Source organism: Danio rerio, chromosome 14, assembly GCF_052040795.2.
Source record: "Danio rerio strain M-AB ecotype USA chromosome 14, GRCz13ab, whole genome shotgun sequence".
Classification (NCBI taxonomy): domain Eukaryota; kingdom Metazoa; phylum Chordata; class Actinopteri; order Cypriniformes; family Danionidae; genus Danio; species Danio rerio.
The window spans coordinates 17,974,622-17,996,951 of NC_141034.1; the positions used below are offsets into that span (position 1 = coordinate 17,974,622).

The 22,330-nt window shown below is 36.1% G+C and overlaps 2 protein-coding genes across 14 annotated transcripts in view; one reads left to right on the top strand and one right to left on the bottom strand.

The window, feature by feature from the left end:
• immt (inner membrane protein, mitochondrial (mitofilin)) overlaps positions 1-22,330 on the top strand; it is a 905,839-nt gene that overhangs the window by 632,862 nt on the left and 250,647 nt on the right. The gene's annotated exons all lie outside the window — the stretch shown is intronic.
• The window catches only part of flt4 (fms related receptor tyrosine kinase 4), a 141,169-nt gene that overhangs the window by 49,421 nt on the left and 69,418 nt on the right, over positions 1-22,330 (bottom strand). For 4 of the 13 annotated variants that reach the window (XM_087280081.1, XM_087280079.1, XM_087280085.1 and 1 more), the window contains exons 1-5: positions 12,379-12,443; positions 8,169-8,295; positions 7,497-7,605; positions 5,433-5,774; positions 4,002-4,148 (exon numbers count right to left, since the gene is read on the bottom strand). In XM_087280081.1, coding sequence (XP_087136207.1) covers positions 4,002-4,148; positions 5,433-5,774; positions 7,497-7,605; positions 8,169-8,249 — 679 coding nt within the window. In that variant the 5' untranslated portion in view covers positions 8,250-8,295; positions 12,379-12,443. Of the gene's footprint in view, positions 1-4,001; positions 4,149-5,432; positions 5,775-7,496; positions 7,606-8,168; positions 8,296-12,378; positions 12,445-14,197; positions 14,364-15,897; positions 16,071-18,848; positions 18,967-19,199; positions 19,372-22,330 lie in introns of those variants that run through there. The other 9 variants (XM_087280076.1, XM_087280074.1, XM_087280077.1 and 6 more) reach the window with 5 other exon arrangements.

A 22,330-nucleotide genomic window follows, 5' to 3' on the forward strand; every position in this document is an offset into this window, starting at 1 on the left:
GTGCTTAAAGAGCACTTCAACTTCTACTCAAGTCACTCTTTTGATAGAGCACTTGTACTTTTACTTAAGTCTGGGTCTCTGGTACTTTATACATCTCTGCGTTTGAGTACTTCTATACAGTGGTGTAAAATTGTATTTTTGTTTTGAATAACATGAACAGGAGTTAATATCATTTCTGAAGGTTTATAGCACCATTATGCAGCTGTATTGTACACGCTGGTAATCAGAGTAATGCTGTATGATTGCATTCATTGCTATGCAGTTTCCAGAAGGCGGTAATGTAAGTGTGGTGTGGTTGCTTGGATTTTCTGGGTGGCTGATAAATGTTTTGTTTACTGTAAAAAGTTATACTCCACCATTGTAACCTTAGAGCGCTAGGTTTTTTCACCTGATTTATTATGAAGGAACTCACTGGCACATTGCAGTGATCAAAACCAGTTCGAATCAGGCTTGGAAATCAGGCACCAACTTGTCTCAGTCATTTAGATCTGGCTAAAAGGCTTATACCATCCCGATAACAGAGAGCCAATTGTTTGACTATTTTGACAAATACTTTGTATGCAGATATTCGAAGGATCCTTTACCCTACTTGGTATATGATTAAATCACCAAACAATGGGGCTTTACGGGAAAACTAATTGCCTCACAAGACTTTTCCATGACTCCTGGGTCATGTGCTCGTCATATGGGACATCCTGCCAAAATGCACACTTTTGTAGAGATCTCTGGAAATTAATGCATATGAATGAAAGACAATCTCTTGAAATGGTACAACTAAGGCAGATGTATCTTTGAATAATACCCCATAGTTTTCCTCATATGCTTTGTTTATTCCAACCAACCATGTTAATCAATGTGTTGTTTTAATCCTTTTAGCAGATGATCTGTATGTGTCTGAAATGTATGATGTCTGGTACTGAACGAAAGCTAGTGCCATTTGCAATACATTGGTGTAAATGAAAAACTAGTAGTACAAACAGTACTCATCTTGTAATATTTGATGTAAGATAGTTACAAACTTACAAGAGATTTCACCACGTGAAATTAACAAGCAGTCTGTTAATTATTGAACCTTAGTACAATAAAACGGGGCGTGGCCCCACCCTCCATGGCAACTGCTCATTGGAAGACCAAGTGCCATGGGGATCGAACAAACGAGGTCACTTAAAAACACCCTGCAACAAGAAAACGCTGCTTTTGTCTTTAGCTTTCTCACACTTGCTGGGTCACCACAAACTTTCAATGCAAACCTCTTAAGTTTTGGGACAGCCGAAACTGCATAAACTTCTGCAAAATGACACTAAGCAGTCCGTCACCTCGGTAACCTAGGACGACAGCCACTCACGAGGGAGTGAATCCCAAATATGTCACCAAAGCGAGTCACCCAGTCAGGAGTACCGTGCTTCAGGCCAGCCCAGTGAGGGAAACTCGACTTCTGGTGCAGACTGATCTTAAGCAGTCACAAATAAGCCAAATCTCTGCTTTTGTGGTTTCTCAGGTGTGAGTCTAAGATCTAGTAAGAAGTAATTTGGGACGATTGTCACCTCATTTTGCATCTTCTGAACTGCTTCTGTGTGTATGTTTAAATGTGTGTGCTCGTTTGCTTTTTACGTAGTTTGTTTCATGTATCTTAGTGTAGCTCAATAAATCTTTGTTCTTATTTTGTAAGAATTGTGTTTGTGTTTCTGTGCTTTTAAGTCATTGCCTTGAGCTGTAGATTTTGTTAAATTGCTAAAATTCAACCTAATACTGTGTTATGGTATTATCGTTGGACATGGAAATAATATAAACAGTACTGGTAAAATACAAAGTCTTCTATTTGCTAGACAAATGGTAGATAAAGTGTGAATCTTTTAATCTGATTGAGTGTGACTCAATTGAGTCGAATCTTCAAGATGCGATTCATTGAAATGAGCTAATAAATCCCTGACTGATCTTATAACGTAGGTTGATCCTTTACAATTGTCAGCATGAAATTGATTCTCAATCAAGTCAATCAAGTTTATTTGTATAGTGCTTTTTAGAATAATTACTGTTTAAAAGCAGAGTTCGTGCTCGCGCTGTTCTCGAGTAAACCCACCAGAGGCCACTGTTGACCAACCTTCGATCTGAGTGACTGAATGATTAACTCCTCTCTGTGCCTCAAGTCTGCTGACGTACACGACAAGCTGGACAAACTGGTTGTAGTGGGAAAGCCCTCTACATGGAGGTAAGCGGTCAGCCAGTAAGCGCGAAAAGGAACGACGTCATACTGCCCAGTAGCGCTCGCTTAAAAAATGAAATGCAGCCATACGTACCTCCGGCTACATAATTCGTGGCTTCCAGAAACGTCCATGAGACTACATTTTCAGAATGAGCCTGTGTTGCAACATAAAGTGTGACCAGCGTTTCACTGAAATCTAAGCTAAAGTTCACAATTTTAACTGATTAAAAAAATTGGTGGACTCAAAATTGGCTAGCATTATGTTGAACTTGAATTGACTGAGTTGTAGCAGATCTCTGGTTTTCAGCATGCTTGGCCTCAGACTATAAAATGAAAATAAATGTTGAAGTAATCTTATTTTGTTTTTGCACTGGAATACTATTATGATTATTCTGTTATAAACTGACAGGTTAATATTATTATAAATTTGTGTGGTAGTCTGTGGTTACGCTGAAGATAAGATATAAAAAAAAGTAAGATTGCTTTTAAATGTGTAATGAAATTAGCACAGACTAGTTTTCTAAGAAATTCAACGTAACCTTGTTTTTTTTGTGTGTGCAAGCAGTTTGTATGACTTTTTATATCAATTTGCTTAGCTCATCTAACTTTATCTTAACAAAAGTGTTATTTACTTGAAGAAATTGTTCACCCAAAAACAAAAATTCTGTCATGATTCACTCGCTCTTGACTTGTTTCCGATTATGAAAATGTTGGTTGATGAGACCCATTGACTTCCATAGACTTTTTTGTGGATGCTGATGGGTTCCAGCAACCAGCATTCTTTAAAATATCTTCTTTTGTGTCAAATAGAAGAAAGAAGCTCATAAATGTTTGAAACCACATAAGGGAGATTTAATTATGAGATTATTTTTTATTTTTGGGGTGAACTATTGCTTTAAACATTTTGAGGTAATCGGTTTCCACTTATCAGCATTTATCATGAAGTGTATAAGTGTATTATTATGTATGAGCAATAAATGCTGATTGCCTTTTTACAATCTTATATCAAGTGCCAGTAATTATTGTTGGGTACATTGTATCTATTAATGTCGTAATGCAAAACACCTCTACTGCTATAGAGTGTGATACATAATTGTGGACATATTTGGTTGTATGATCTTTGATTGCTTTAACAGCCTGCATTCTGTAAGCGCTACAGAAAGATGACTCGATTGAAAGGTTGAGTACATGGATATGTTTAACAGTAATTCTAGAAATAAATTAAGATGTACTTGATGGTGTGCTTTAAATAGGCTATAAGTATAATGCAGTTACACAATAACATTAAGCATTTAAAGGTCCAGTGAAGTCATTTGAAATTATCCTTTTTTATTTAATATTTGACATTATCTCATCTGAAACACAAAGAGAGGAAAATACAAAGTAGCTCCTCCCCCTTTTAAAAAACAGCCAATGGCGTTTTGTTTTAATCACAGCTCTGTCATTGAGTGGTTGAGCTCAATCACATCAAATGAGAAGCAAATGAAAAGCATATTAAACGGGGTGGGGCATGTCAGATCATGTCAGAGGGCACTTTGATTGGTCAAGATTTGATGAGAAACTAAAGTTTGAGGTTATGTGGAATAAACATGAATTCATTTAGGCGGAAATGACAACAATCTTTACATGTTCATATCAATTTTATATCTTCTAAAAGCCTTTTTTGTCACTGTTTTAGACCACACTAGCTAATAGATATCCTTAAGATTAACATACTGATACTAATATCTAAAAAACGTTATTTTAATTTCACTGGACTTTTAAATGTTAGTATTGAAAAGTGTGATGAATGACTAACCTGATATCTGATGGAGGGGTTGGTTATCTTTAAACCAGGACAGCTGAGGAAAGGGTGTGCCTTCCACATCACAGTTCATCTGCAGCGACTCGCTCACATTTACCGTATGATTAGTTGGGTTGTGACGGTATCGAGGTGCTTCCATTGCTGAGCCATGAAGAAAAAGAGAGATTTGTGATACGTTACACAACATGCTTGCCCTTCTTGACTTTGTTAAAAGAATGCACTTTAAAAACTCCTGGGTTCCATACAATGATTTGTGTTGGGACAACATGAAGGAATTAAGTTCACTTATTATCTTTTACAAATTTAAATGGATTAAAAATAAAACAATCGTTTTGTTTCAGCTCATTTTAAATAAGTAGTTTGAACAAACAGCAAATGTAATTTCTGAGTGCGTTTTGAAACTGACATACAGGATAACGTTTAAGTTGCAAAATCACTCCAATATAACTCGCCCTTCAATATTTTGTAAATCTTCACAGCATATATTAAAATATTTTAACCTTAGAAACCTGAGAATTTTATCTGTTCATTTAAAAATCCAGGTTGCCAAATCTTCAGGAAACATTTTCAGTTTTGTGAATAGATACAATATGTTTTATGATTAAAAAAAATTATAACACTTAATAAAATACAATTAATGGGAAATTTAATAAATAATATAAATATTTATTGTAGTTAATTGGCTATACTAACAGAGAAGACTCCAGATCTATTTTTACATTATTGTGATGGCTGGGTTTAACGTTGGGGTAAGGTTTATTAAAGGTAACATTATTAAAAAACAATTAATGGGAAATTTAATAAATAATATAAATAACTCTTGTTAACTTCCAACAGTGATATATAGCTGATTAACCATGTGGACGGATCTTAACAGCTTTTTGAGCCTATTAGTAGGCACAGAAGGCCCCTACTGGCCCTTATCTGTCAGTTGATAACCACTGAATATGCTCATTCAACCGAGTAAGAACATTTGAATCTGCTAAACATACAGTTAACAATGTATTTATTTAAGGTTGTTAATGTTAGGCAATGAAAATACAGTTGTTCATTGTTAGTTCATTTTAACTTATAGTGCATGAACTAATGTTATCAAGCCCAGCATTGTATTTTAATAATGCACTAGGCATTTTAAGGCATCAGAGGCAACATTATTGTTGTTTGTAAATAGTCAATATACTGATTTCATCCAATGAGATCATTTATTAAAGCCTAAATATTTTTCAAATAAAACTCATTCGTTCTTTCATTCAATCATTCATTTTCTTTTCACTTTAGTCCTTTTATTATTCTGGGGTCTCCACAGCGGAATGAAGGTTATGTGGAGGTTATGATGCTACTTTAAAAGTTAGCTTAGCTAGTTAGTGTTTATCGCACTGCAAATGAAATTACCAGAATAAAAGTTGAGTATTGTTTGACCTTCACCTTTGACTGGGATGTATTTGCGGTGACAATGTTTCACCCCGGTTCGTCGGTTCTGCACCTCACACACATAGTTCCCCTCATCCTGTAGCTGAATGTTGGTAATGTTAAGCTGCAGGACCCAGTTGTTGCTGGTGGTCTGAAAAGATAGTTGTCCCTCCAAAAATGTGGCATACTGGTGCAGACTCTTGCAGTCCAGCTCTGGAGGAACAGTCTGCGGGTCCAGGCGGTACCACCGCAGGTTCTCATAGGTGAAATTATCTGCATTACACTTCAGCTGTACCAGGTCCTGCTCAAGCGGATCCTCTGAGGGCTCCATCTCTATATCGAATCCTTCAGGGATAGCTAAATGAATGTTAATATTAAGAGAAGTAACAGCACATCTCTTCAGCAAGAAACCCCATTTTATTGATGTAAATTTAAGTTTAGCCTGTTAAACTAGCAATATCCAAAATATACTGTACGTGTGTCTGTGTGTGTGTGTGCGTGCGTTTGTGTGTGTTTATGTGTGTGCTGCAAAAATGCTTTTCTTACATAGATAGTTTTATATATTGTAGTTTACCAAGTATATATAGTTTTTGTCTTGTTTCTAGTCCAAATATTCATTAATTCTTAAATCAAGAAACATTTTCTACACAACTTTAAAAATATATGGTTTTCTTGTCTTTTCTTGTCTTATTGTAAAAAGTCAAAATTAAGTTGTTTTTTTTTAAAGGGGTGGCCCCGAGTGTATTTTTAAGGCTTGGTTGTGTTTATAAGATGCAAAGCAATGTGTTCTCATGTTTCATTTGTAGAAAGTCATGTTATTTTTTCATATATCTTACTTTAATTATATAAAGCTATTCAGCTAACATAAAAACAACTGTCACATTTCTTAGTTCCTCCGAAAGGCCCGCCCTCAAGAGGCTCTGATTGGTCAGCTAACATAATGTGCTATAGTTTGCCGATTGGCTTCATGTCACCAGGAAATGTGTCACACCCCTACAAGCATGCGCTTTTGTGCCGTGTAAATACTGTCAGTCAGAGTAGCTGTTAGCTGTATCAATTTGAGCCTGATTCAGACAGAAAATATCACAGAGGACAAAACAAAACCTTACGCCTGCTCTCTAAAACAAAATCTAACAAGTCTCTTCCACATATATTCGAAAATGTGTAAGTAATATAAAACATTCACATATCTTTTGTGAGTTTGTTATTTGAGATGTAGAACATAGGGAAAGTGTCAGCATAAAGAGAAACTGCATGCGCTGCTGAAGACTGTGGATATTTACAGCGGTTTGACAAATACATGTGAATTTGTAACTGAATTGTTAACAGTGCCAATCAGCATTTCCCATTGTTTACATCCTTGTTTACGTCCTCACTACAACATACCATTACACTAGAAACTGTGCATGTAATTGATCAATTTTAACAAATAACAATACTTGTGTATAGATTGTGGCTCACAATCCACAACATCGTCTATTATGGTCAAAGGAGTTTTTAGCTAAATTCAGCATTAAACTGAGAGAGATTCTGGAAGCTGTCCTTTGTCAAATGCTAGCTATATACTTTTTATAATTCAAGAACATAATTAAAATTAAATTTTAAGCACTTCTCTCTTTGTGTCATGTCCTTTGTACAGCATTTAGCTTTCTCTGCCACATTACAGCATCTCTGGCCATGCCCCTTCACTGTGCAGGGTGTGCACGTGCTGAATGCACGTAACCTGATGTGTTTGTGATCTCACTAACACGGATGCATTTTTTTTTTTGTTGTCCCCAAACTTCATTCGCTGTAGGCTTTGCTAAACTAACTCTGTAAAAGCCAATGTCTCCCTTTGCATTGAACTTGCATTGAGCGTATTACATTCAGAGATGTTGTTTTTGTTCACACAACTACATTACAGATCAACTAAAGTTTAAAATATGATATCGTGGTGGACCACCCATTTAAAGCAAGTAAAACAATTTGGCAACGGGGTAAGCAAAATATTCGTATTTCAACATGAAAACAAGATTTGTAGCTTACATTGTTTGTGTGTGCATGTGTGTATACTTTTTTCCATAAAAGCATGAAACTCACTGGTTACGTAGAAATAAATCAGTCGTTCATCTTTTCCCACTTTGTTCTCAGCCAAGCACTTGTACATAGCTGGCACACTGGCATTCTGAATAACCACACGGCCGACAGTCTATGGGAACAACAGAAACTCTTTCAATTAGGCTTTGTTTGCATTTGGACAACAGCAAGGCATTATTAAAGAGATAGTAAATACATACAGCATGGCATTATCTCTTCTATATGGAGCTCAAAAGATTATATACTGAAAAAACAACAGGATTCAAGAGGTTTAGGATAAAATAAGAGTGAATAATTGAATCTTTGGTGTACACTAGACCTAACTTTAAGCTGTATACTATACTGTGATACTCTCTTTTTCACCCCTGCCAGTCCTATTCCCAAAGCCACACACAGGAAATGACCTCACAGGTGTGACAGAAAACAGGACGAGAACGCTGTGTTAATGTGTGCTTATTCCTTCTCCATCCAGGAAGCAAGGACTAGGGGATAGGTTTAAATATTTCAGTGTAACATATTCGCCCCCACTTTTCTCACATTATATTTTCAGTTTCAGATATCCGGGGCACATAAAAACGCTCAGGGTTCAGGTTACGGACACAAAGTTTTTTTTATTCAGACATTTATGGGAAATCTTCAGGAAATAATAGTAATAATTCAAAAAGGAAGTGAAACCTTTTCTTTGCCGTCCACCATCTGAGTCAATGTGTCAATACTCTCAATAGGGTTTACAGCATGTTCAGGGTCCAAATCCATCCAGTTGTGACAGAAAGGACTCTGGTCTCGTCCACCCCTCCGTCTCCTGTGAACATATAAACACAAAATATGTGTGTCAGCACATAGATTCTATGAATATCACTCTCTAATGTGTGTGAGTGTTTGGGAGGGACATATCAGGATCCAGGATGCTCACACTGACAATTTCTACTCCAGGAACAGCTTTAGACTCTGCCTTCCTGTGTGTGATGAGAGCTAAGCAAGGTTTGACAAATGAAGGCCACACACATGTTTGTTAAGCTTTAAATCATCTATTCTAAACGAATCAGCACAATGGCTCTGTTACTAAACCCAGTCAGCTGTTTACCTATCAAATATTAAATAATCAAGAAATAAAGTTTTGTACACACAAATTACCTAATTGATAATCATTAAAGTTTTTAACTGTAAATGATTTTTTGCTGATTTCACAGTTGAACATCTGAAAATATATTCTTGCTGTATAAGCCATTTACAGTATGTTACTGTACTTATTGTTTTCACAGTATTGTTGAAGCACACTCAATAATGAAATATGTGTAACCCTGCCGGCCCTACATCACCCAACCCGCTTCGAGCTGGGATCGATCCAGGGACTCTTCGCATGGGAGTTAGTTGCACTAACAAGGAGGCTAAAGACCAAGAGAAGGCTAAAGAGGTCAGAGGAGAGAGGTTTATCTGCACAGCACAACACTAGCTGGCCTCCATTACATATGCATTATGGGAACCACCTGTTACTGTACATTTAAATGCACTCATACAAAATGACCAGAACACTTTGCTATGATGGATGGATAGGTAGGTAGATAGATAGATAGATAGATAGATAGATAGATAGATAGATAGATAGATAGATAGATAGATAGATAGATAGATAGATAGATAGATAGATAGATAGATAGATAGATAGATAGATAGATAGATATACAGATAGATAGATAGATAGATAGATAGATAGATAGATAGATAGATAGATAGATAGATAGATAGATAGATAGATAGATAGATAGATAGATAGATAGATAGATAGTTAGATAGATAGATAGATAGATAGATAGATAGATAGATAGATAGATAGATAGATAGATAGATAGATAGATAGATAGATAGATAGATAGATAGTTAGATAATAATGCCACCATTAAAAAGCCTCATGGTCAGCAGCACAGATCATTGGCCTGCTTTCTGTCAGCTTAGTAAAGTGTGCATCTGTGATATGTGAAAGGAACCCATGTTACTCAACTGCAGACTGATGCATATCCAGACAAAGCAAATGTTTTTTTGGGATGGGAAGAGGAAATATACCGCAAACTCAAGCTCTTTCTTGGCCGAAGCATTAAGTGTGTTCTAATATCATTCAGCGGATGTAGAAGTGGTACAATCAAACTGCTGAGTGTGAGATGTAAATTTCCCGCTGACACACAGCAAGATTCTAAGTCAGATGCTAAATGATTTATTTAACATGACAACTGACAAAACAAATTAAAGCCTCTGAGTTGGATAGTAAATTATTAAGGTTTGACTTCAGTACAGCAAAATACAGTAAACTGATTTATTAATAAAGTCTGAATGTGCTTTACTAAATCATTGGTTAAGCTATTGAAGTAAGCTGTTCATTGGTGTGAATGTAAATGTGCTCAATTGGGTAAAACAAGTATTAACATCAGTGTTGTTTTTAAATTATGAAGGAATTCAATGGCACTCGTTGCTTGAAAATAGGCTTTTTATAATCCTGCTCCGTGACTCAAAACATGAAACTATATACCTAACCTTTAAAAAAGTGTAACCTCTGGAGCAGTGCTAATATCTACACATTTCTACAACCTTGAAGTGGAACGCCTAGCCTGACTTCAAGAAATAATGAGTGCTGATAAATCTATAAAGCACTCCAGGTTGTGGTTTGAGCGTGCAGGAGTAATGTTGAAGCAGATGGGAATTGCGGTGCGCCTGTGGCTCTCTCTGGGCCTGTCTGAATGATTCAGCTGCCGCCCAAACTGCAGACCCTCCAAGCTAAACTCCACAAGCAATTCAAACCTCGTAGCAGATCCAAGACATCCTCTATCGGGGCCAGAGGATGCTTAAATGCCGCCTGTCTCCGTGTTTCCTGTTGTTTAGACGACAGGCCTCTGCCCTTCACACTGTGCTCTCTCCAAGCAGAACACTATAAATATCCTTAACGCCCTCCTAACCTCTCCACCTTCCCCAGCTGCCTTATCTCCAGCGAACACGGAAGAAAAGCTGCCACCGCACCGCTTGCTCAGACTTTACTGCAGAGAAAATAAACAACGCTTTTGAAAACACGGGAAAGAGCATCCCTGACCAGTAAGAGACTGCCAAAAGAGACAAAGTCTATCCACTCTGAACTCAACGTGAACTATGAGCACTGACATTCGACATTCAGTGGTGATTTTGAGGGCTTCGCAAGATCATCTAATACTCTCATTGATCCAGTGCTGACACTGGGAGCAGAATCCCATCACAATGTCGATATCCTTTGATTTGAGAGTTTTAGCCCAATTTATCCTCAATTTTCACATCCTTAGAATGTGATATAAAATCTTGTCGATGACCACGATCTGTGCATATCTGGTAATGTGAGCCATTTACAAGCCCAAATCATAAGTAGAATGCAAATAAAAAAGAAAGTAGTGATTTCTAAAATTACTTTGACTTGTATTTTATTGCAGACAATACAACAAACATTATTTAAAGTGTTCCTCATGATTTTATAGAGGTTTTTTTTTTTTCGTAAAATAAACTGGTATTTGGATTTTGGTTATTGCAACACATTTTTAAAAAAGTTGGGACAGGAGCAATTTAGGCTCTTAATTTAGGGCTACAGCTGTAATCAGGTAAATTGGTTAAAAAATGATGTGATTTAAAACATGTGATGTCAACAGCTGATTGTAATTATGATTTGGTACAATGGTAGCATCCAGGAAAGGTCTAGTCTTTTAGGAGCAAAGATGGACTGAGGATCACTATTCTGGCAATTTTCAAATCTTTCTCAAAGAAAGATAGGAAGACATTTGGATATGTCACCTTTAACAGTGCAAAATTAAAAGATTCAAGGAACCTGGTGGAATTTCAGTTTGCAAAGGACAAGGCCGCAAGCCTAAGCTGAACAACTGTGACCTCCGATTGCTCAGGCGGCACTGCATCAAGAATCGTCATTTATCTGTAAGCGATATCACCTCATAGGCTCAGGAGTACTTTGGCAAACCTTTGGCAAATACTGCAATATTTAGTTACATCCACAAATGCCAGTTAAATCTAGGGTTGGGTACCTTTGTAACCAGTATGTACTAGACCGAATCAGCATATGAATTTCAGTGCCTAATTTTGGTGCCACTGGTGCTGCGACAAGGACGTAAGAAGCAAGGGGTGCATCAAAGGCACACATAGGTACTGTACGTCACACCATCTCTAAACACTTCATTCTAAACAACTCTTGAGGAATATGGGCAAGCGATGTCAGGCGTTTGTTCTTGTTGCTTATGGAACGGACACACGCAATTCATGCAGCACAGTGCATTCAGTGAGCGAGAGCGACACTCTTCAGATCAACACGCATGATTGCGTTCATCAAATTTGCTTAAACTAAGCGTTTTAAAGCATATTTTACAAGCTAGGGTTCTGACACAGCAACGTGAAGCAGATGCTTTACAAAAGTTGCATGTAAGGGGGAAACATGTCAAACTTAATGACACATTTGAGGGCTCGTGGAATCAACTTAAGGCAGAAGAAAGCTTGCGACATCATCTGGCACTTTCAATGAGTACGTACATGTATACCAATGCTCTGATTTTAATATGGTAAAGAATATACTCTGATTAAGAGTCTAGACTACCATGTTAACGGTGATTTTTGATTACCTTAAAGGACCACAGACACCTGCGTCAACGGTTTAGCGTGATGATGCTAACTGATATATGTACTATAACATGTGAGACGGGATCATGAAATGAACATTCAAAAAGCAACTTATGTAAATACTTTAATCATATTGTTGTCTTATTCAGATTAAGGCAAACCATTAGATTACTGATAACCATGTAAACAGTTACAAGCCCCAACCCTAGAAAAAAGGGGTTCAGTATTTTGATGACAGCCTTAGCTTACTACTTACCTCCACAGGTAATGTAATCTAATGTGATCTCATAATGCATTGTTTCGTCACCGGTACCGTTTTAAAAGTATCGATTTAGCACCGGTTTAAAAATGACCCCAAACGATACCCAGCCCTAGTTAAATCTGTACTGTGCCAAAAGAAAGCCCTATATTAACAATGTCCAGAAGCGCTCTCAACTTTTCTGGGCTCTGAGGCATCTGGGATGGATCATCACAGAGTGGAAATGAGTACTGTGGTCAGATGAATCAGTATTTCAAGTATTTCTGGGGGGAGAAATGGACATTGGGTGCTCCAAACCAAACAAGAAAAGAATCTTCCAGACTTTCACCAGCAAAGTCCATAGAGTCTGTCATGGTATTGGCTTGTGCCAGTGTCAGATTTTGGAGCACAATATGCTGCCTTCTTTTCCTGGGACACCCATGCAATTTCAATTAGACAATGCAAAACCACATCCTGCACAGAATACAAAGTCTTGGCTGCAGAAGAAGAGGTGGCCTGCTTGCAGTCCCGACCTAACTCCAATAAAGAATGTGTGGTGCATTTTGAAGTGCAAAATACCATGTATGGTTGCCCACCTTAAGACTTGTCTGCAGGATGAATGGGACAAAATTACACTTCATCACTTAGTGTCTTCAGTCCCAAAACATCTTTTAAGTGTTGTGAAAAAAAAAATGAAAACATTACAAAATGGTAAATGCTTTACTCTTCCAACTTTTTTTGAAATGTGTTTCAAGAACCAAAATTGGAATAGGTGTTTATATAAAAAAACAATAACAATCATGAGGGGCAAATAAAATAATGTAGGTTATATTGTCTGCAATGAAATGCACCAAGTCAAAGTACATTTAGAAATCACTACTTTCTTTTTTTATTTGCGTTTTCCATACTGCCTACCATTTTCTAATTTGGGGTTGTAAAAATCAAATCTTGCATCTCATGATCTTTTCGCACTCAATTTGAAGCCTCCCTGATCACATCAAGCATGTTTTATAATCAGGATTAAAAAATTGAGATAATATTGGGACAGATAGGATGTGTCCTCCAACCTACTGTATACCGCATTTGCACTGATAAAGACACTAGCTGAAAAGAAATCGTGTTGAATTGGTTTTAACAAAATATACATACAGTGCTCAGCATAAATGAGAACACCACTATTTTCTACAGTATGCTGTACAATAACATATTTGTGGATAAACGTTAGTTTAAACAGTACAAAATTTAAATTTGAAACTAATTTTAAAAAACTTAAGATCACAGACTAAAAATAAGTACACCCAAAATAATATGTTGGGGGGAAATATAAAAAAAAAATTAATAAATAGGAAAAATCAAGGGAAATTTAGCTGAAATAGTGTAGTTTTAATATTATTATAATTTTATTTTTGCAATAACGCATTTGAATTTAAATGCATAATTTATCGTTCTATCAAAATTCTAACTCTTATTTTAATGTATATAACTTTTTAATAAAACAGTTTTTTTGTAAGTGCAAAGAAATATAAGGGCTATATTCCTTGAAAAATGGATAAAGTATTCATTTTTAAAAGGGTTTGTTGTAAAATTCATGTTCCACAGGGGTATTGCCTGAGTAAATATTGGTTCTTGTGTCTTGTAATGTGCGCATTTTAAAAATGTGAAAAATGTCAAATGATTAGAGAATCTCCTCATGTGTGTCTGTGTTGCCACCAGATTTCACTATCAATTATTACCTCACAAAATGTACACTGGATAAAGCATCTGCTAAAGGCATGAACGTAAATGTTCTGGATTATAATAATTTTCGACAGGCAGATGTTCTTGAGATGTTTCTTACAGGGCTCTGCGGGTACGCTCCAGATCGCAGGGGCTCCAGGGCCTCCACTGCCAGCTGATGGAGGCTGGAGGGCTCCCGTCTGCGGTGCAAGTGAGGATCTGTCGAGTGCCCTTCCCATAGAGGTTTGTAGGTGGTGCTGCCTCCTTCTCATGAATCTGAGGTGGAACTGCATTAAGAGGAATGTAAGTCAAACAACAATAACATGTTTACAATAAGATTGCATTTATTGAAGGGACAGTTCACCCCATAATTCAAATTTTGTCACTCTCAAGTTATTTATTTCAAAATATTCTTTTTTCTTCTGTTGAACACAGAAGATAGGTTGAAAATTGTAACTTTGGGTCGTTTGACATGGATAATCAAGTTCCCAAAAGGCTGTCGTTAACGGGTTACAATTTTTAAAATATCTTTTGTGTTCAACAGAAGAAAGAACTACCCTTTAAACTATTTTTAAAGCTTTTATGAACCATAAATAACGTTCATCTTAACGTCCACAAGACCTGTAATTTGCTGGGACTTTCTTTTCATTATGTTGATGTGCTTCCAACTGGAACTGACTATTGACTTGGCTTTTGGCGCATCATTCTCTAGTAGCAAACTTACGGATAGAGGGGTGTGGTTAAAAATATTGTTGCATATGCCGTCAAACTGATGTCAACAGAGAAAGACCCCCCTCCAAATGGTCCGACTCTGATAAAAGATTACCAAAACAAACCTTTTTTTAATTAATTTAATTATATTCTCACCTAACCTATAACAATGTATGATTCCACAAGGACTTTACGTTGTTAGACATTACTATAATTTGCATAGTTATTTACTGTATTTCACCCAGCATAATACAGCAAATTCATTTTACAGTAAACAACTAGATTTCCAATTGTGTAATGGGAATTTTCCGTGACGTCAAACAACTTACCCAGCAATTTATTGTATTTTAAAATAATCATGTCTTATACTGTATTATCATAATGGCTTCGACAGCATCTTGCTGCATTTTGACTATTATCTTAAAACAGAAACGTTAGCTAAACTGAGCTAACAAAGAATTTAACTCAAAATCATTTTAACAGGCAAAATTTTACAAATATTGATTTTATATTATATTAGTTGTTGTGAAGTGATTTTTCCCTGGTTTGGAGTAGCTAACTTTAACTAGAAAATAACATTGTGAGTTAACGTGTAACAGCAAATCAAACTAACGTAAAGGTAAACCTTTACAATAAAAAAGAAAAAGTGTGTGTGTAAGCTGAAACTAAATGCATTGTTGCGTGTTTTATAATTTGTTGTAACAAATTTAACATGTATTGGTTTTTACCATACTGTATGAAGACGCTGCATGAAACATTAGGTCATGAACATTTACTTGAAAGTCTTGGAAAAATCATGGGAAAGTCATGGAATTTTAGTAGTAAAAATGTGTATGAACCCTGCTACTGTATCTGTATTTTTTGGCTTTTTCTATGGTTTCAATGTACAGCAGAAAACTAGGAGCCTGTCTGTGCAAACTGGTACTAATACAACAGTAAGTACTATACATTAGTTTGTTTCTCAATATAGTATTCTTATTACAAAGTTTGCCACATGTATAGTCACTAGCTAAATTACAGAAAATATTTCCTTTTTTTAAATGAAGCTAACATTTCATATCAAATGTTTATAGAGAGAGAGAAAGATTATTTCATATTACACATTGTTACCGTTGACTATGAGAGTAAAGTTGAGTCTTTTCTCCAGGGCTGCAGGGCTATTTTTCAGGACCAGCATGTATTCTCCAGCATCCTGCTTACACACATCCCTGATCTGTAGAGAGTGCTGCTGGACCTTAAACCTGCTTGAATTCTTGCTGCTGATCAGTTTTCCATTCTTATACCTGCACACACACACACACACACACACACACACACACACACACACACACACACACACACACACACACACACACACACACACACACACACACACACACACACACACACACACACACACACACACACACACACACACACACACACACAGATCGTTTACCAAATATGCTTAATTCTAAATATATACATTTTGTTTAAAGCATAAAATTGACTTATATTTGGGGATGCACAGAAAAAAAAATACAAGATGGGACTTGATTTTATTTACTGATCTTTCATTGAGTGCTTGCTTATGATCAGATGTAAACCATAACCGAGGCTCATGAAGTATGACAAAAAAGTTTCAAAGTAAAATGTGTAGCGAGTTGCTAAAAAATGCCTTGTTTTAAAAGCAACAGTTAAATGAGATACGTTCATGTTTTAAAGAGCCCTTATTATGGGTTTTTGAAAATGAGCTTCCATGCAGTCTAAAAGTGCACTTGTTTAAAACTATTAATTATTTAGCAAAATAGTTGACCCAGGGTCGAATAAACGGATCAAGTTGGGTTTGGATCTTTTGTTTGATCGCCTTGACGTAGATACGGTACATCACCAAATATGTACATCCAGTTCCGGTAAAATGTGAACGTGCTTTCAATTCAGACATTAGCAGAGGCGCCGATCACGGGACTGATCATGACATGAAGATGATTCAGCTGCGGGAAATAAAGGTTAAAATTCATTTTCACAACAATACCACAGTATAGCCAAAGTAGTGCTGTGTTTGTTCCTGTCATTTTCCAGATTTTTGATACAATGACCTATGCTGCAACGCGGCATTCGCCGGCCGTCTGCTATTGAAGGAGCAGCAGAAACTATTATGTATGGGATTTTATCAAACTTTGACATGGACTCTGTCAGTAACTGTTACAGTTTAAATGTACCAGTTTCTTCTTCCTCTGGATCATAAGATGTAAATGTAATTAAAACTGTTGCCTCGTTGTTTGTAGTTTCCAAAATTTGTGTTTAATAAGTTGTAATGGCCCGCGGCTTGTACTCATGTATTCATTGTAGATCAGTGCTTGTACTGTATCTCTCAGGTTAAATCTGTATGGGGCTGTTTACATTTTGCGTCCAAAACTACATTAAAAATGTGACACGTGCATCTTCCTTTACTAACTTACATGTGTTTCTGAACTGGCGATCCTCTGCTGTTTGCCTTTGCTATGGCCACCATCAGCTGTTCCTTACATGCGCGACATGGTCAATTTTCAAAAAAGTTCAACTTTTGCCACTGTGTGGATTAATACTAAATGTGTGTCATTATTATTACTTGGCCTTAGATTTGAGAGTAAAGTAATATGCTGGTGTTTAACTGCATTGCTTTATTGCATTTCTGCGTTGGGCTCTCACATACTTTCTGCTATACTGTAGACGCAGTCGACCAATTGCAATAGACTGGGTCATCAGTCCAATCAGCACAGATTAGCATCGCGATAAGAAGGGGTTTGGGAACAAATGAACCGTTGAACGATTCATATGGGAGTCGCTGGGATAATTAGGTAAAAATAAGTGCTTAATATAAGACAATAGCTGCATCTCAAATGGCACACTATACACTATGCATTCATGTACTTATGCACTTACACACTCAACAGTACATGTATGTAGTGTCATCCCAAATGGCACACTAATGTTTATTTACTAAGCAGAAATTCAAACCGTTTGCCTGATGAAGTTTGACGGTTGCCAAATCAGTGAAATAAATGACCAAACTATCAAATAATACCTGCCATGAGTATATCGCTCTCATCATCAGGAGGTGCTATAATCAATCTCGTATGAGAATTTTGCTTTCACAATTCAAAATAAATAAAGTTATCCAACATGTGCGCCCGATAGCTCCGCCCCTTCCGGTATGTGAGCAAAGCTGCTGTCGTTGAGTGCGTGAAGTGTCCACTATTACACACTTCATTTTACCGGCTGAATGAGTGCATCATCCGGGTATTTAAAGTGCACTCATTTATTTATTTATTTATTTTGAGTTTTCAGTGTGAACGCACTACTTACACTATTTATACTACAAAATGGCGTGGAATAGTGCATAAGTACGTGATTTGGTATGCAGCTAATGAAAGTGTTTTTTGACCTTGCACGCATATCAGAATGTTGTTGGAGACGCCTAAAACCAAAATATGACCGTTTTTAATGCAAACTAGGGGCTCTTTAAAGGTGCTGTGTGTATTTTGACATTCAAATGATATGGTTCATAACAGATTTTAAAATGCAGGCAAAGTAAAGAGTAGCATTTTAAAAAGTATGTTCTTTGCTTTTAAAGTTATATGAAATAAAGATTGTCTTCCAATGTTATATGTTGTGTTTTTTTCAAAAAATAAATAAATCAATAAAATAAACCCATTAAGTCTATTTTTAAATGCTTTTCAATATTTTTAAATATATATTTTTAAAGATATAAAAATGTACACATTTGTATTTATGGACCATATATTTGCATACATCTATTTTACAAAATGCAATAATGCAGTTTTTGTCTATTTTAAATAATGTTTAAAATAACATATTTCTTACACTATGGTAATACTCATGCAATTAAGACAATAATTTATTAAAAGATCTAATTTTTTTGTAGTAAAATGCTTTGTAAGATACTCTTAAAGCAAAAATGTAAGTCCTGAAACAATATTTTGACATTTTTACTCCTTAAACTGGTGGGTTAGGAGCTACTTTTAGCCTTAAGATGTGTTGTGAATATGGGCCCTGATATAACTTGTAAGTTGACTTACCATTGTATTTCTGGTGAAGGGTATGCTGACACTTTTACGGATAGCCGGACAGATTTTTGTCCCTCTTTTGCCTCTATAACTGATCCATTCCTGTAGTCCAAGCTGATAAAAGGTTTTTCTGTGGAATTATGAAAAAAAGCTGCTAAATTAACCATAGCTTAATATACACTCTACAAAAAATGCCTGTTAATTTAACCCAAATATGGGTAAACTATGGACAAATCCAACTACTACTGTAAGTTAAAGCTGGGTTATAAGTTCAAAGTACAACAAATAACTAGTAATGTTGGGTTTGTCCATATTTTACTTAAACTTTTCTTTTGACATTATATTAGTGCATATATGACCTACCATGAACTATGACTACAGTAGTGAGCTCTCGTTTCATTTCCAGAGTATTAGCCCAGCAGGTGTAGTAGCCACTATCATCCAAGTGAATGTTTCTGATTGAGAGGATACTGGAGATTTCCGTGGCTTCATCCAGGACGTTACGCAGAGGCTGTAAACTCGCCAACCGGTTCTCCTGTCCACACATTGGAAAAAGAAATATCTGAATAGTGGTACATGTAGCTGCTTTTTGTTTTTAAACTTGGTATTTAGAACCACACCAATTAAATTCTACATATCATTATATAGCTATCTTTTTATTTTTCATTTTGAAAGGTCACTTGCTATACCACAATCATATATCACTGGGGATTGTGCTAATCTAATGAGGTTTATGAAATACATGCATATTATTTTTTCTGCATTTTATTTGCATATATTTTTTTTTAACTTCCCACCACTAAGGAGATTTCTTGTCAATTGACAAGTTTATTTGGCACCCTGTGTTATAGGTGTATTACAGTATGGGAAGCATGTCCAGAATAAGTTATGGGACTTGTGGGTCTTCCCAGGAATGAAATGCAACAAATGGATAGATTTGATCACATGAAAAAATGAAGAGGTTTACAGTTGAAAAGCAGGAATTTGATGGATTCAGACTTTTTTGTCAATTTATTTTTATTTTTGATTAAACCTCTCATTTAAGTGATGATAAATCATGAACATGTGAAGATTTTGTTTAAATGTACAGACTTTTGGGGCTTTGAAATTTTGGTAAAAAATATTAAAAATGCTTTCAGTGCCTGGCAAGGTTGGGAATGAGTCATTACAAAAATTGACAAATCTCCTTTATAATGCATAAACTGAATAATCATCACCATCTTCATTATTATTATTATTATTATTATTATTATTTTAGTTGCAATGATCATGCTACTGTATAATTGAATGTTATTTCTATTAATTGTAATCATAATAAATAGAATAAAAACAACATCTATTATGTACTGTATTATTATAACCCTAGCGCCCATTATAATGATTTTTTTTTTATTTCTTGCAAAGTATAAAAAGGAAAAGGTAAAATTTGTATTTTTTACTCTTGATCATCTGTTGATACCATTACGCCTTTAGGTTGTGTAAAAAACTGTCTGGTTTTATACAGTGTTTTATGTAGTAAAACAGCAAATTATAAATATATAAAAGCCAGACCTTTTTTTTTGCACTGCAACTGATGACCAACAGTAAAAATAACAAACTTTACAGGCTTTATTTTAATGATCTAGGTGCAGAATCTAAAGCACAGGGCGCAAAAGCATTAAGGGCTTGTCCAAATCCACTAGCTAATTTAAGGATGGAAAAATATGCTCTGCGCCATGGCGCATGGTCTAAAAGGGTGGAACTTATTGTCTTAATGAGTTATAAGTGTGTTTTGAGAATAAACCAATCAGTCTCATCTTCCATTCCCTTTAAGAGTCAATTGCGTCGCACCATGGTGCATTACCTATTTATAGGGTGGATTTTGGAAGTGGAAAAATTGAACGCTGAACGCTGAAAAACTGAAACGAAAAACTGTTTTACTAATGAGAAAACAGTTCAACAGAGCATCTGCAGCTAGGATAAAGAATGAGCCTCCTCCAATCGGCCTTTACTTTCACTTTCTTTCTTTCGTGGATAAGGAAACATGTTGTTCACACAGAAATTCATTAGACTACATAACTAATTTTGTTAGTTAAGCACAAAGATTTGTTTCAAAACTATTTCTAAATTCAGTTCTAATTTCCAGCAAGCGAATAAATGAACAATAATAAGTTATATAACACATGTCCCATGCCCCATACCTTTCAAAACCAGACCGGTGGTTTTATTAAATTATTATTTAATAAAACAGATATAAATATACATATAATAATGCTAATAATAATACAACTAACGCGCTCTGCGGACTTTAGACCAGCTTCCTTCTGATCAATTGTATAGTCGATTTTAGTTCCTCAAAATAGCAACGCGCCAACAATGCATCTTAACACACCTCCTTTCTAGACTGGAACAAACTTAAGTCCACAAAGCAGCGCAAATGGATTTACTATTTAAAGAACATGGCACAAAAGGGAAAAATTAGGATGGAGCTGGTCTGAAAATAGCAACAAATCACGCTAAACGAGAGTTATATCCAAATACACATTCCATGCCCCATCTGCTCCAAAACCTCACAGGTGGACAAATCTAAGCTTGTTTTTAATAAAACAAATATAAATATGCATTTAACAAATAATAATACTAATACTAATAACATTATACAAAAGCAAGTTGTCTTGAATAAACTGAAAAAGCCACCTGAGAGGAAGAAGGCATTAAGACATTGGTTTTTATATTTATGTCCTTTATTCCTATAATTCTTTTTCTGCGATGCAGTGGCGCAGTAGGTACTGCTGTCGCCTCACAGCAAGAAGGTCACTGAGTCGCTGGTTTGAACCTCGGCTCAATTGGTGTTTCTGTGGGGAGTTTGCATGTTCTCACTGCGTTTGCGTGGGTTTCCTCCGTGTGCTTCGGTTTCCCCCACAGTCCAAAAACATGCGGTACAGGTGAATTGGGTGGGCTAAATTGTCTGTAGTGTGTGTGTGTGTGTGTTTCCCAGAGATGGGTTGTGGCTGGAAGGGCATCCGCTGCCTAAAAAACGTGCTAGATAAGTTGGCAGTTCATTCTGCTGTGGCGACCCTCGGATTAATAAAGGGACTAAGCCGACAAAAAAATGAATGAATGAATAATTCTTTTTCTTTTGTAAAGATATTTGTGTATTGCTGTACATCCTGTGTGTATTAAGTAATTTGTAAGAGAGGCAAACAACTAACACGCTTTGCGCTGGACTTTAGACCTGCTTTCTGCTGTTACTCAAAATAGCGCCAACAATGAGCCTTAATTTCCCTCTTTTCTAGACTGAAACACAGAAAAGTCCACAAAGTTGCACAAATGGATTTGCTATTTCAACAACGTGGCGGAAAACGGGAAAATTAAGGTTGCGTTGGTTTGAAAATAGCAACACGTCGTGAAAACACGTCTTGCGCCTTATTGTGCCGAATGAATAATAGGGCCCTACCTCTTCCCAAAAGAAAAAAACACCAACAATAAAGTATGCATGATTATATGATGCCATG